Source organism: Vicia villosa, linkage group LG5 (genome assembly GCF_029867415.1).
Source record: "Vicia villosa cultivar HV-30 ecotype Madison, WI linkage group LG5, Vvil1.0, whole genome shotgun sequence".
In the NCBI taxonomy this organism is placed as follows: Eukaryota; Viridiplantae; Streptophyta; class Magnoliopsida; order Fabales; family Fabaceae; genus Vicia; species Vicia villosa.
Window position 1 is genome coordinate 12,861,952 of NC_081184.1, and position 16,601 is coordinate 12,878,552.

Below are 16,601 nucleotides of genomic sequence, written 5' to 3' on the forward strand. Positions count from 1 at the left end.
TGCCGCTACTTCATATAATATATAGCCTTCAGAAAACACAGCAGCTGGGCCTTGGATCCAAATTAGTTTTAAACCTAATTAAACTAATTTCCATAAATCAAGGAGCCTAAAATAAGGGCAAATAGCGTCGTCCTTGAACAGATCACAATCCAATATTTCCAAGTAAAGCGCATAGAATCTTAACAGATCACATAACCATAATTAGTAACAGAAAGACGTAACAACTACGAATGTCATGACATCGGCCTTGACATCAGGTAAAGGCCTGCATAAGTAAAACTTCACAACAGTAGAATGCATGTCATGACACCAGTTTTGACATGATAAAATCACAATGAGTCTTACCAAAAATTACAGCCAATCAACAACATCTACAAACTCCCCCTTTGGCAAATTTTTGGCTAAAACACGAATAGATGTAACCATAAAATATCAGAGCATACACAGCAGCCAGTAACACCAAGAAAACAGGAAAATAAATTCTGTAGTAAAACAACAGCCAGCTTGTTTAATCACCAGAAAACCAGAAAACATCTATTTAATCATCTGTTACAGAACACACCTTATCATTGTCAAGGAGAACCAGAAGACATTCAAAATACCAGAAAACAACAGAAAAACCAAAATATCCAACAACCAATATCCAACAGAAATAACCAAAAAAAATAACCAACAGCCACCAACAACCACCAACAACCAAAAAAAATAACCAACAACCATCACTCCCCCTTTTTAGCCACAAAAGGAGCCAAACACAACCAAAAGATCAGCAGGAAAGAAACACCAGAAGTAGATCTAATTGTCAGAACCATCAGTCTCTTCATCACTAGAGCCACTAACCTCTTCATCTCCAGAGCCACTATTCTCTTCAGCAGCATCACTATTCCCAGCATCTTCAGTATCTTCACCATCCTCAGCCTCTTCCTCATCACCACTATCAGCATTTTTGTCTTCATCCATATTGTCACCATCACTTCCACCAACATGATCATCCTCTAAAGACTACTCAAGACTTTGAATGAGCTTTTCAAGCTTCATCTTCCTGTTGTCCAACTCTTTACAAGTCTCTTTCAGCTCAGCAATGAGAAAGGATTTGTTCACAGACTTGCTGGGTTGTGATGTCCCAGCAGATGTCATGTCATCTGACCGTTGGAGCAGCTTATAGTGGAAAGACAAAGCACTCTCCCTCTTACATACAGAATCTTTAGCTTTCAGAATTCCAGGGTGTTGCTTGAGGATTATCCCACATATCAGGGATGGAAAAGCAATGGGAAGCTTGGTAGCAGAGGTACCAACATGTCTCATAGTTTGATCAAATATATAAGTCCCATAGTAAAATTTTGTCTTCGTTCCCACAGCATATATGAATCTTCCTAGGCCAACAGCAATGGTAGAAGTGTGATTGGTAGGCACCCAGTTTGCAGCACCAATTTTCTGCAGCAAGGCATACCTGACATTCAAAAGACTAGCAGACAATTTACTCTTTATGGGCCATTTTTTAACCTTACCACCAGTGATGACTTTGCATACTTCATTGTCAGTCACTTCAAGCTCAGGTTGAGCCTCAGCATCTCTTCCTAGATATAGGTTGATAACATTAGGGGAAAATATATACATTTTCTTCTAACATACACCTTATGAAAATCCTCAGTTCTTCCATCAGCACAATCTTGAGACAAATTCACTATAAATTCCTTCACGAGCATTTCATAGCATTTAGAAAAATGAGTAACAGTTGTAAGCAAACCTGCAGATTTGATGAGCTTCATGACCTCTTGACATTCCAGAGCATCATTTGCAAGTTCTCTTTCCAGAGCCAGCCTTCTTTGATAAACAAACTTCCACTGGATAGCATTTGAAGCATAGTGCAGATAAATATTGTCCAAACGAACATCACGGACCTTTGTGGAGGATTTTGTGACAGCAATCTTCTTCTTTGAAGGGATGTCAGGGACATCACTTAGGACATTGTCTTCGGAGTCAGAAACGCTTCTTTCTTTTCTCTTCTTCACAGCAACCTTGCTCCCAGTTTTTTAAGGCTCAGCAGAGACCTTCTTGACCTTTTCTTTGGTGGCATTCTTTAGAGGAGCAACCTTTGTTTTGGGAGGATGTTGATCATCAACCTGCTTTCCCCTTCGAGCCTTGAATCTGTTGGAAATGCTGGAGATGAGGTCATCATCAGCAATGTCAATAGGATCATCAAGATTATCCAGATCCACCACATCATTTACACTGTCAATAGGGCAAGTAGGCTTCTCTTTAGGAGAAGTAGCATTGACCTCTTCAGCTTTCTCTGTTTCAAGAATCTTAGCATCTTTATCTCCAGATGCATCAGCATTTTTAGCATCAGAACCCTCAACATTGTTGGCTTCAGATGTCTCAACATCAACATGATCTTTGCTAGCATCAACTTGATCATCTTCTCTGTTCTCAGGGGCAAGAACTTGGGCTAAAGGAACAGATATTCCTGCTACCTTGTGACCTTCATTCAAGATTCTTGTGAGGAGACCTGCGATCGCATTGTGGACATAAGCAGACCCTTCTTTATTATGAGCAGAAAACGTTTCTGGAACAGACCCACCAGTTGATTTTCGTGCATGCATCTTTCATGGTATACTGCCAACAGGATCAGTGGCTGGGACCGAGTTCAATGGCGTAACATCCAGCACAACATCCTGATCACCTACCATACTTGGTGCCCTAGATTCGGATGCAGTTTCAGAGAGAGGAGTAGTGTTCTTCGAGGGAGAAGTCTGAGACATGTTGAGAGAGAAAGGAATGATGGAGAGAGGTTTGTGAATGCAGCGAATCAGAGAGATAGCGTGAATGCCGAAAATAGGTTTTGAGGGAATGGGAACCGTTTGGAGAAAGTGTAAAAGAGGGGGAAAATACACTTTAATATGTAATGATAACAAATATTTGGAGAGAAGGATATTGTTGGCCCCACACCTAGTTAATTGCTATAATCCCTCATAAAGACAAATGCCAAGTTTACTTCTCAAATTTTCAAATTGATTAGCATCCAAAGCCTTAGTGAAAATATCAGCCAGTTGAAGGTTAGTAGCAACATGTTCCAAGGCAATTACTTTATCTTCAACAAGATCTTTATGAAGTGATGCCGAATATCAATCTGCTTGGTCCTGCTATGCTGGATAGGATTCTTTGAGATATTAATGGCACTTAGGTTGTCACAATATAATGTCATAACATCTTGTGTGACATTATATTCTGTTAACATTTGTTTCATCCAAACAAGCTGAGAACAACTACTTCCTGCTGCAATGTATTCTGCCTCTGCAGTAGATAGGGATACACAATTTTGTTTCTTACTGAACCAAGATATGAGGTTATTCCCCAAGAAGAAACATCCTCCTGAAGTACTTTTTCTGTCATCAGCACTTCCAGCCCAGTCTGCATCACAATATCCAGCGAGAATTGGTTCACACCCATGAGAGTAGAGCATGCCATACTCACAAGTACCATTCACATATTTCAGAATCCTCTTGACTTGATTTATGTGAATGATCTTGGGTTCTGCTTGATATCTGGCACACACCCCAACAGCAAAAGCAATATCAGGCCTACTGGCTGTGAGATACAGCAGGCTTCCTATCATGCTTCTATACAAGCTTTGATCAACATTTGTGCCCTTTTCATCTTTGGACAATTTTAAATGAGTAGGTGCAAAAGTTCTTTTGTGACTAGCATTCTCCAACCCAAATTTCTTGACAATGTTTTTGGCATACTTGCTCTGAGAGAGAAAAATTGAGTCTTCCATCTGTTTAACTTGCAGTCCAAGAAAGTAAGTTAATTCTCCAACTAGACTCATTTCAAATTCTGATTGCATTTGGTCAACAAAATGTTTAATCATCGTGTCTGACATCCCACCAAACACAATATCATCCACATAGATTTGTGCAATCAGGATCTTTCCTCCTTCATCTTTAACAAAGAGAGTTTTATCTATCCCTCCTTTCTTATAACCATTACTAGTAAGAAACTCAGTTAGTCTCTCATACCAAGCTCTAGGGGCTTGTTTCAACCCATAAAGAGCTTTTCTTAGTTTGTACACATGATCAGGATGGTTTGGATCAGCAAAGCCTTTAGGTTGTTCCACATAGACTTCCTCACTTAAGTAACCATTTAAGAAAGCACTCTTCACATCCATCTGGTATAGTTTGAATTTCAGAATGCAAGAAACTCCTAACAACAATCTAATTGACTCAAGTCTAGCAACAGGAGCAAAAGTTTCATCAAAGCCAATTCCTTCAACTTGAGAGTATCCTTGGGCAACCAGCCTTGCTTTGTTTCTGATTATAGTTCCCAGTTCATCTGACTTATTCTTGTAAACCCATTTAGTTCCAATGACATTTGTATTTTTAGGTCTTGGAACCAGCTCCCATACTTCATTTCTTTCAAACTGACCCAATTCTTCTTGCATAGCATTAATCCAAAACTCGTCTGTCAAGGCTTCCTTCACATTCTTGGGTTCAATTTTTGATACAAAACAAGAGTTTGAAACCTGTTCTCTTGACCTTGTAACAACTCCACTGTTGGGATCTCCTGTAATAAGTTCATTAGGATGATCTTTTTGAACTCTTATAGATGGTCCTTTGTTAGAGGGTTCGGCTTCAGTTTTTGCAATAGTGGGGCTGCAATCATCTTCTTTCTTAGATTCTTCAGCTGCGTGTTCCCAGAATGTTCCAACATCATATGTGACATCTGCTTGTTTGGGTTCATCTGCAACCACCACATTTATGGATTCCATGATTATCCTCGATATTGAGTTGAACACTCTATAGGCTCTGCTGTTTGTAGAGTAGCCAAGAAAAATCCCTTCATCACTCTTGGAATCCATCTTCCTTCAGTGATCTCTATCAGCAAGAATGTAACACTTACTACCAAACACATGGAAGTATTTGACAGTGGGTTTTCTTCCCTTCCAGATCTCATACAGAGTGGTAGATGTTCCTTTCCTTAAGGTAACTCTATTATGAACATAACAGGCAGTATTCATGGCTTCAGCCCAGAAATAAATAGGGAGTTTCTTAGCATGAATCATAGCTCTGGCTGATTCTTGAATGGTTCTGTTTTTCCTTTCAACAACCCCATTTTGCTGTGGAGTAATAGGAGATGAAAACTCATGGTGTATACCTTCAGAGGAGCAAAAATCAGCAAATTTTTGATTCTCAAATTCCTTTCCATGATCACTTCTGATTCTTACAACATCATTTTCCTTTTCTCTTTGAATTCTTTGACACAGGTCTTTGAAAACATCAAACACATCTGACTTTTCTCTAATGAAGTTTATCCAAGTGTATCTGGAGTAATCATCCACAACCACATAAGCATATTTCTTTCCTCCAAGGCTTTCCATTTGCATAGGTCCCATCAGGTCCATGTGAAGTAGTTCAAGAACCCTGGAAGTAGTCAGATGTCTAACCTTTGGATGTGACATCCTGGTTTGTTTTCCTACCTGACATTCACCACAAATTCTTCCTTCATCAATTTGTAACTTGGGAATTCCTCTCACAGCTTCCATAGAAATAATCTTTTTCATACCTCTTAGATGAAGGTGACCAAGTTTTTGATGCCACAACTTTGCTTCTTCTTCTTTAGAACATATAGTAGAATAGAGATTCATGAGAGACCCACAAGTAACAGTTATCTTTGGATCTGACTCCCCTCATTACTACATTCTTTCCTTTATCAGTGACCACACACTCAGTTTTAGTGAAGTTAACTTGGTATCCTTGGTCACAAAGTTGACTAATACTTATGAGATTAGCAATCAAGCCTTTGACCAACAAGACCCCTTCCAGATTTGGAACTCCTGAGCATTATAGTTTTCCAACCCCTTTGATTTATCCTTTAGCTCCATCACCAAAGGTTACATAGCTAGTAGAATGGTTTTTGATATCTACTAAAAGATTCTTGATTCCAGTCATGTGTCTGGAGCATCCACTGTCAAAATACCAATCTTCTTTAGCTGACACTCTAAGAGATGTATGAGCTATTAAGGCCATATTTTTAGGTGTCCACTGTTGCTTCTTGATGGGCATGATCTGCTTGGGTCTGTAGTATGGAGCTTGGTCTGGGTAACCATATAATCTGAAGCAGAAGGGCTTAATATGTCCAAATCTACCACAGTAATGGCATCTCCATCTTTGAAATTTCTTCTTCATTCTACTTTTGTCATGATGTTGAGTCACATGTTGTGACATCGGGTACACCATCTTGGATTCTGGTTTAGTATTACTGCTAGCTTGAGGATGTTTCATAGCACCAACAAATCCTATACCAGACATATCTCCTGAACTCTTTCCAATCTGTAGAATCTCTTCCAACATATCAGAACCACTATTTAACATTTTGACAGATTTTGACATCTGATCAAGTTTGGATGTTAGCAAGGTAACTTCACTGTTTAGACCAGATATAGTTTCACGAAGCCCTGTGTTATCTGCCTCCAACTGAACTATGTATTTCTTCTGCTTTTCACCTTGTTGACAGACTTCAGCACTTCTGATACATAGCTTTCTGTAGGATGCTGCTAATTCCTCAAAGGTTAACTCATCTTCGCTAGAATCTTCATCAGAGAAACAGACACCAGTAAGGGCTGTGACATGTTTGGCAGATTCTTCTTCACCATCACTCTCAGAATCTTCATCAGACCAGGAGACTGACAGTCCTTTCTTTTGTTTCTTGAGATAAGTGGGACATTCAGCTCTAATATGTCCATATCCTTCACATCCATGACACTGAATTCCTTTGCTTTGATTGTACTTTTCTTCAGGTTTAACCTTTCTGTTAGAATCATAGGATCTGTTAGTGTCAGAAGGAATGTTCTTGACATTTGGTCTTGACTTCTGATCCATTCTTCTTATAATCTTGTTAAATTGTCTTCCAAGCATGGCTATAGATTCAGTTAGATTTTCTTCTCTACCTTCCTCTTCTTCTTCTTGAGAGTTGGACACAAAAGCTAGGCTTTTATTTTTCTTTTCAGTATTGTCACTGATCCCCATCTCAAAGGTTTGAAGAGATCCAATTAGTTCTTCTACCTTCATCTTGCTGATATCCTGTGCTTCTTCTATAGCTGTGACATTCATATCAAATCTCTTAGGCAAGGATCTAAGGATCTTTCTCACCAGCTTTTTGTAACACCCGTATAATTTTAATATTAATTTAATTGGATTATTGAATTAATAATTAGAATTATTGAGGATTTTGTGAAAATAATGGTTTATGGCATTTGGGCCATATGAGTAATTAGTAAAAGAGGGAGGGTGAATTGATAATCCTTTTTACTAAATTATTATTATTTTTCATAAAACATTTGGAAATTGGGAAAGGAAGAAAGAACGTGAAAGAGAAAAGGGTTGAGAACACGAGGAACTGAAGGAGATCTGTAGAGGGAGAGACCAAAGATCAAGAACAAGTATCTGAGGTAAGGGGGGGACTCTCCATTTAATCTCTATTATCGTGTTATGAGTAGTGATGTTGATTAGGAGTATTGTTTGGTTAATTGATTCTATATTCTGAAACATTCATCTGTGTTCATCATTTGGGTTTGAACTGTAATCCCTAATAACTGATAGATTAGGATATGATGAATAGAATTGGTTAGAGAATCATATGCTATTGTTTGTGGATGAATTCGTACACTGTTAGATGCATTTTGCTGGTTTTTGGACTCAATTTCGTAGACTGGTATGAGTGGGAACGAATGGGTTTTTGGACTGTGTCGAATTCTGCAGGTTACTGGGCATTTCTGGCATTTCGCGTATGAAACAGTGCCATACGCGTATGGCATGAGGCTGATACGCGTATGGGGGACACTCCCAAGGGGCTGTACGCGTATGATACGCAGTTGCCCTGTCCCAAATACCAAGTACTGGTGTGTTGCGTATGAGAGCGTATGAGGGTGCTCATACGCGTATGGGAATAATTAAAGAGGAAAATTATTCTGGTGATACGCGTATGGCAAGGCTGATACGCGTATGGAATTTTGGAAAGAGGAAAATGGCTCTGGTGATACGCGTATGGAGAGCTGATACGCGTATGTGATGGTTTACAGGCTATTTTGTGTTCTGGTGAATTGCGTATGATACGCGTATGAGGCAAGGTGATACGCGTATGGACGCGTATGGGTCATATGATACGCGTATGGCTGCGTGTGTGTGAAATTTCTGTTTTGTGATTTTTCTGGAAAGTTCGATGATGCGTAACTTTCGATTGGTATGCCTGTTTGTGTACTGTTTGGTACTGTGTAAACCTTGTGATGTGATTCTGTGGTTTACTGATAATTGATTATATTGAATGATGTGATATATATATGAAAATGCTTGTTATTGATGGTGATGATGATGAAATGAGTATAGTTGATGCTACTCATAGATTGGTAATGATGAAAGTATGTTATATATATGTTACATGCATTCATAAACATGAGCTGAATCCTATATGATGAGAGGATTGAGCGAGGGGCAGAATTCCCATTGTGTGGAATTGTGCTGGCAGGGCCGTTTCTGAATTGATGATAGATCGGTCGGTGGATGATTCCACTGGTGATGATTGGTACCACATGCATAGTGTCAGTTTCATACATGTGCATGATTTGTTATAACATGATCGTAGATGTTATGTGTTGATTGTCTGTTTATCTGTGGATATATGAATGGTGATTGTTTGAATATGAAACGATTGGGTGAATGATATAACTATGATGTGTTATTATTTATGATGTGATAACATTGGTTAACTGTGATGAGACTCACCCTTACTTGTTGTCATTTTCAGATTGAGGATAGCGGCGCGACTTGGTGAGGATTAGCTCATAAGTCGGTTTTTAGTTATAGTGTCGGTGTCATGCTCTGGTAGATGTAACACTGGGAACACGTTTGTCTTTGAGTTGGTTATAACTCTATTTGGTTGTTGATTGAGTCAGATACATTATGAGGAATGTTGACTCTGTGTGTTTTCAATTCCGCTGTGTAAAACATGATTTATTTAATGAGTTATAAATTCAGTTGTTTTCAGTGAATGCATGACTACACTGACGTGGTGTTTTATTATTTTATGAATTGTGATACCCCTTGCATGCCTACTCTGATTTATTAATTGTTTAATTGCCGCGGGTTATTAGAGGGGTGTTACAATAGTGGTATCAGAGCATAGTCGGTCGTTGTGACCAGAGTCTTAGTGTCAGTCTTCTGTGTAAGCGACTAATACGAGCTATTTGTCGATACTTTGTTCTGATTAGGTTGTTTGTGTTAAGCAGAACAATGGCTGGAAGAGGAAGAAACGATGATGCTCTCGCTGAGGCTCTGGGCATGATTGCTGGTGTGCTTGGAGGAGGGACTGTAGGAGCAGGGATTGGTGCTGATAGGCAACTAGGGAATTTCCAGAGGAACAATCCTCCAATGTTCAATGGCACGCATGATCCAGAGGGTGCTCAGAAATGGCTCAAGGAGGTCGAGAGGATTTTCCGAGTTATTGACTGCGCTGAGAACCTTAAGGTGAGGTTTGGCACTCACATGTTATCTGAGGAAGCTGATGACTGGTGGTTGTCAACTAAAACTGAGCTGGATGCTGGTGATACATCAATTACCTGGGCTGTATTCAGGAGGGAATTTCTGAGGAGGTATTTTCCTGAGGATGTCAGGGGAAGAAAGGAAGTTGAATTTCTGGCACTGGTTCAAGGCAATATGTCAGTACCGGAATATGCTGCCAAGTTTGTGGAACTGGCAAGGTACTATGTGCACTACAATGATGATGAAGCCAGTGAGTTCTCGAAATGTGTCAAGTTTGAGAATGGTCTTCGTGATGAGATCAAGCAGGGTATCAGGTACCAGAGAATCCGGAGGTTTGTTGACCTGGTAGATTGTAGTAGGATTTTTGAGGAAGATAGTGTCAAGCTGAAGTCATCTCACTCTCGCGAGTTGGTTGACAGAAAGGGTAAGAAGCCTATGGATAGAGGTAAGCCATATGGTAGAGGTAAACCTGTTGATTGGAAGAAACCCAGTGGGGGAGATTCCAGTGCCCGTATCAGGTGTTACAATTGTGGCGAGATGGGACATCGTAGGAACGAATGCAAGGTTGATCAGAGGAAGTGTTACAAGTGTGACCAAGTGGGTCATATTGCTGCTGACTGCAAGAAAAGGATTATGACTTGTTTCAACTGTGGAGAAGAAGGTCACATCAGTCCTAATTGTCCTAAGCCAAAGAAGAACCAGTCGGGAGGAAAGGTTTTTGCTTTGACCGGGTCAGAGACTACTCCAGAAGACAGGTTGATTAAAGGTACGTGTTTCATTCATGGCACACCTTTAGTTGCAATTATTGATACTGGAGCAACTCATTCTTTTATTTCCTTGGATTGTGCTATGAAGTTGAATCTTGAGATATCTGATATAAATGGAAGTATGGTTATTGACACTCCTGCGTCGGGTTCAGTAACTACTTCGTCTGCATGCCTGAATTGTCCGGTTGACATTTTTGGTAGAGAATTCGGAATGGACTTAGTGTGCCTTCCGTTGAAAGAACTTGATGTGATCCTGGGAATGAACTGGTTGGAATTCAACCGTGTTCATATCAACTGTTTTACAAAGACGGTAATCTTTCCTGAAGAGGTTAGTAATGATAATCTGGAGATGACAGCTAGACAAGTGAATGAGGCTATCTGTGATGGTGCAACTGTGTTTATGTTGTTTGCATTGATGAATGTGAAAGAGAAAGTGGCGAGAGGCGAATTGCCTGTGGTGTGTGAGTTTCCAGAAGTCTTTCCAGAAGATGTGAATGAATTACCACCGGAAAGAGAAGTGGAGTTTTCTATTGAATTGGTTCCGGGAACTAGTCCAGTGTCGATGGCACCGTACCGTATGTCGCCGTCTGAATTAGCTGAACTGAAGAAACAGTTAGAGGAATTGCTTGAGAAGAAATTTATTCGTCCTAGTGTTTCGCCGTGGGGTGCGCCTGTGTTACTGGTGAAGAAGAAAGAGGGTTCAATGAGGTTGTGTGTAGATTACAGACAATTGAACAAGGTTACTATCAAGAATCGGTATCCATTACCGAGGATTGATGATTTGATGGATCAACTGGTTGGAGCACGTGTATTTAGTAAGATTGATCTGAGGTCTGGGTATCATCAGATACGTGTGAAAGATGACGATATTCAGAAGACTGCTTTTAGAACGAGGTATGGACATTATGAGTATTCTGTAATGCCGTTTGGGGTTACTAATGCACCTGGTGTTTTTATGGAATATATGAACAGGATCTTTCATCCTTATCTCGATAAGTTCGTGGTGGTATTTATAGATGATATTCTGATATATTCTAAGAATGAGGAAGAACACGCAGAGCATCTCAGAACTGTGTTAGAATTGTTGAAAGAGAAGCAACTTTTTGCCAAACTGTCGAAGTGTGAATTTTGGTTAGAGAAAGTCAGTTTTCTTGGGCATGTGATTTCTAAGAATGGTATTGCTGTGGATCCTACAAAGATTGAAGCTGTGTCTCAGTGGGAAGCTCCGAAGTCAGTATCAGAGATTCGTAGTTTTCTTGGTCTTGCAGGCTACTACAGAAAGTTCATTGAGGGATTTTCAAAGTTAGCATTGCCATTAACTAAACTGACCAGGAAGGGACAAGCCTTTATTTGGGATGCAAAGTGTGAAGAAGGATTCCAAGAGCTTAAGAGAAGATTGACTAGTGCTCCTATCTTGATTTTGCCAAATCCGACAGAATCATTTGTGGTTTATTGTGACGCATCGTTGATGGGTTTAGGTGGTGTATTGATGCAGAATCAACAAGTGGTCGCTTATGCGTCGAGACAACTCAAAGTGCATGAAAGGAATTATCCGACTCATGATTTGGAGTTGGCAGCTGTGGTGTTTGTTTTGAAGTTGTGGCGACACTATTTGTATGATTCGAGATTTGAGGTATTCAGTGATCATAAGAGCTTGAAGTATCTCTTTGATCAGAAAGAGCTGAATATGAGACAGAGAAGGTGGTTAGAATTTCTGAAGGATTACGATTTTGGTTTGAATTACCATCCGGGTAAGGCAAACGTTGTGGCTGATGCATTGAGTAGGAAGACTTTGCATATGTCTATGTTAATGGTGAAGGAATTGGATTTGATTGAACAATTCAGAGACTTGAGTTTAGTGTGTGAAGGTACTCCTACTAGTGTTAAATTGGGTATGCTGAAGCTGACTAGTGGTATTCTTGAAGAAATCAGAGAAGGTCAGAAGGCTGATGTTGGATTGATTGATAAGTTGACTTTGGTTAATCAAGGCAAGACTGGTGAATTCAGAGTCGACGAGAATGGTATACTAAGGTTTGGTGACAGAGTTTGTGTTCCTGATGTTGATGAACTCCGAAAGCGTATTATGGAAGAAGGACACCGTAGTGGGTTGAGTATTCATCCTGGTGCTACTAAGATGTATCATGATTTGAAAAAGTTGTTTTGGTGGCCTGGAATGAAGAAGGAGATTGCTGAATTTGTGTATTCTTGTTTGACTTGCCAGAAGTCAAAGATTGAGCATCAGAAACCATCTGGGTTTATGCAACCGATGTTTATTCCTGAGTGGAAGTGGGATAGTATATCAATGGATTTTGTTTCGGGTTTGCCGCGAACTGTCAGAAATTGTGAAGCTATCTGGGTTGTGGTAGACAAGTTGACGAAGTCTGCACATTTTATACCGGTGAGAATGGATTATCCGATGGAGAAGCTAGCTCAGTTGTATATTGAGAAGATAGTTAGTCTTCATGGTATTCCTTCGAGTATTGTGTCGGACAGAGATCCGAGGTTTACATCTAAATTCTGGGAAGGTTTGCAGAAAGCTTTGGGTACTAAGCTGAGATTGAGTTCTGCTTATCATCCGCAGACTGATGGACAGACTGAGAGGACGATTCAGTCGTTAGAGGATTTGTTACGTGCTTTTGTGTTGGAAAAAGGAGGTACTTGGGATAGTTATCTGCCTTTGATTGAGTTCACCTACAACAACAGTTTTCATTCGAGTATCGGTATGGCTCCGTTTGAGGCTTTGTATGGTAGGAGATGTAGGACGCCGTTGTGTTGGTACGAATCTGGTGAGAGTGCTGTGATTGGTCCTGAAATTGTACAACAGACTACAGAGAAGATTAGAATGATTCAAGAGAAGATGAAAGCTTCTCAGAGTCGTCAGAAGAGTTATCATGACAAGAGGAGGAAAACACTTGAGTTTCAAGAGGGAGATCATGTGTTTATGAGAGTTACTCCTATGACAGGGATTGGTCGGGCATTGAAGTCGAAGAAGTTGACTCCGCGTTTTATCGGACCATTTCAAATTTCTGAAAGAGTGGGAGAAGTGGCTTATCGTATCGCTTTACCGCCAATGCTTGCAAATTTACATGATGTATTTCATGTGTCTCAGTTGAGGAAATACATTTCAGATCCGTCCCATGTGATCCAAGTAGATGATATACAGGTGAAAGATAACTTGACGGTTGAGACTTTACCTGTGAGAATTGAGGATCGAAGGCTGAAGCAATTGCGTGGCAAGGAAATAGCTTTGGTCAGAGTAGCTTGGGGAGGACCAGCTGAAGGCAATGTTACCTGGGAGTTAGAGAGTCAGATGAAGGATTCTTATCCAGAGCTCTTTACCTAAGGTATGTTTTCGAGGACGAAAACTCTTTTAGTGGGGGAGAGTTGTAACACCCGTATAATTTTAATATTAATTTAATTGGATTATTGAATTAATAATTAGAATTATTGAGGATTTTGTGAAAATAATGGTTTATGGCATTTGGGCCATATGAGTAATTAGTAAAAGAGGGAGGGTGAATTGATAATCCTTTTTACTAAATTATTATTATTTTTCATAAAACATTTGGAAATTGGGAAAGGAAGAAAGAACGTGAAAGAGCAAAGGGTTGAGAACACGAGGAACTGAAGGAGATCTGTAGAGGGAGAGACCAAAGATCAAGAACAAGTATCTGAGGTAAGGGGGGGACTCTCCATTTAATCTCTATTATCGTGTTATGAGTAGTGATGTTGATTAGGAGTATTGTTTGGTTAATTGATTCTATATTCTGAAACATTCATCTGTGTTCATCATTTGGGTTTGAACTGTAATCCCTAATAACTGATAGATTAGGATATGATGAATAGAATTGGTTAGAGAATCATATGCTATTGTTTGTGGATGAATTCGTACACTGTTAGATGCATTTTGCTGGTTTTTGGACTCAATTTCGTAGACTGGTATGAGTGGGAACGAATGGGTTTTTGGACTGTGTCGAATTCTGCAGGTTACTGGGCATTTCTGGCATTTCGCGTATGAAACAGTGCCATACGCGTATGGCATGAGGCTGATACGCGTATGGGGGACACTCCCAAGGGGCTGTACGCGTATGATACGCAGTTGCCCTGTCCCAAATACCAAGTACTGGTGTGTTGCGTATGAGAGCGTATGAAGGTACTCATACGCGTATGGGAATAATTAAAGAGGAAAATTATTCTGGTGATACGCGTATGGCAAGGCTGATACGCGTATGGAATTTTGGAAAGAGGAAAATGGCTCTGGTGATACGCGTATGGAGAGCTGATACGCGTATGTGATGGTTTACAGGCTATTTTGTGTTCTGGTGAATTGCGTATGATACGCGTATGAGGCAAGGTGATACGCGTATGGACGCGTATGGGTCATATGATACGCGTATGGCTGCGTGTGTGTGAAATTTCTGTTTTGTGATTTTTCTGGAAAGTTCGATGATGCGTAACTTTCGATTGGTATGCCTGTTTGTGTACTGTTTGGTACTGTGTAAACCTTGTGATGTGATTCTGTGGTTTACTGATAATTGATTATATTGAATGATGTGATATATATATGAACATGCTTGTTATTGATGGTGATGATGATGAAATGAGTATAGTTGATGCTACTCATAGATTGGTAATGATGAAAGTATGTTATATATATGTTACATGCATTCATAAACATGAGCTGAATCCTATATGATGAGAGGATTGAGCGAGGGGCAGAATTCCCATTGTGTGGAATTGTGCTGGCAGGGCCGTTTCTGAATTGATGATAGATCGGTCGGTGGATGATTCCACTGGTGATGATTGGTACCACATGCATAGTGTCAGTTTCATACATGTGCATGATTTGTTATAACATGATCGTAGATGTTATGTGTTGATTGTCTGTTTATCTGTGGATATATGAATGGTGATTGTTTGAATATGAAACGATTGGGTGAATGATATAACTATGATGTGTTATTATTTATGATGTGATAACATTGGTTAACTGTGATGAGACTCACCCTTACTTGTTGTCATTTTCAGATTGAGGATAGCGGCGCGACTTGGTGAGGATTAGCTCATAAGTCGGTTTTTAGTTATAGTGTCGGTGTCATGCTCTGGTAGATGTAACACTGGGAACACGTTTGTCTTTGAGTTGGTTATAACTCTATTTGGTTGTTGATTGAGTCAGATACATTATGAGGAATGTTGACTCTGTGTGTTTTCAATTCCGCTGTGTAAAACATGATTTATTTAATGAGTTATAAATTCAGTTGTTTTCAGTGAATGCATGACTACACTGACGTGGTGTTTTATTATTTTATGAATTGTGATACCCCTTGCATGCCTACTCTGATTTATTAATTGTTTAATTGCCGCGGGTTATTAGAGGGGTGTTACACTTTTCATCAGACATTTTTTCTCCTAAAGCTCCTGAGGTATTAGCAATTTCAAGTATATTCATGTGAAACTCTTGAATACTTTCATCATCTTTCATCCTTAGATTCTCAAACTTTGTAGTTAGCAACTGAAGTCTTGACATTTTAACTTTGGAAGTGCCTTCATGAGTAGTTCTGAGGGTATCCCAAACATCTTTGGCTAGTTCACAATGGTGTACTAGTATGAATATATTCCTATCAATTCCATTGAATAGAGCATTCAAAGCTTTAGAGTTGCCAAGAGCCAGTTCCTCCTCATCTTTGCTCCAATTTTCTTCAGGTGTGAGGGATGACTTGCCATCCTTATCAATAGTGACAGGATGTTCCCATCCTTTGTTTGCAGCTCTCCATGCTTTACTATCCAAGGATTTCAGAAAGGCCACCATACGAGGTTTCCAATAATCATAATTAGATCCATCCAGAATGGGTGGTCTATTCACAAATCCACCACTTTCCTTGTCCGTAGTACCAGAAAATGTTGTCCCTAGATCTCACCCAGTAAGAAAAACAGGCAGGGTGCCTGCTCTGATGCCAATTGAAATTCTGGACTCAGACACGCGATGTCGAACAGGATGTCACGACATTACTATCTGAATATTCTTAAACAAATGAACAAGAAGTAAACGAACAAATAACAACACAAGAAAGTTGTTAACCCAGTTCGGTGCAAACACACCTACATCTGGGGGCTACCAAGCCAGGGAGGAAGATAAGTAATATCAATTCAGAGTAATACAATTCAAGATTACACCTTTCACTTAATATCTACCCAATGCAACTTCAACCTAATATTACTTAGATCAGAGATTCCACTCACTCCCCATCAATCACAGCAGTGATGAATAACGTTCAGAGAATATGAATAGAAGACACACTTC

The 16,601-nt window shown here is 39.8% G+C and overlaps 2 protein-coding genes across 2 annotated transcripts; both read right to left on the reverse strand.

Moving 5' to 3' along the window:
- Window positions 1-1,002: 1,002 nt before the first annotated feature.
- LOC131604228 (uncharacterized) lies at window positions 1,003-2,603 on the reverse strand. The gene is made up of 3 exons (XM_058876686.1): window positions 2,052-2,603; window positions 1,748-1,934; window positions 1,003-1,577 (listed from the first exon to the last, which is right to left on the reverse strand). The coding sequence occupies exons 1-3, from the start codon at window positions 2,601-2,603 to the stop codon at window positions 1,003-1,005; spliced, it is 1,314 nt and encodes a 437-aa protein (XP_058732669.1).
- A 3,261-nt stretch (window positions 2,604-5,864) lies between these two features.
- On the reverse strand, window positions 5,865-16,109 carry LOC131604229 (uncharacterized). The gene is made up of 3 exons (XM_058876687.1): window positions 15,767-16,109; window positions 6,516-6,589; window positions 5,865-6,389 (listed from the first exon to the last, which is right to left on the reverse strand). The coding sequence occupies exons 1-3, from the start codon at window positions 16,107-16,109 to the stop codon at window positions 5,865-5,867; spliced, it is 942 nt and encodes a 313-aa protein (XP_058732670.1).
- Between the last annotated feature and the right edge of the window lie 492 nt (window positions 16,110-16,601).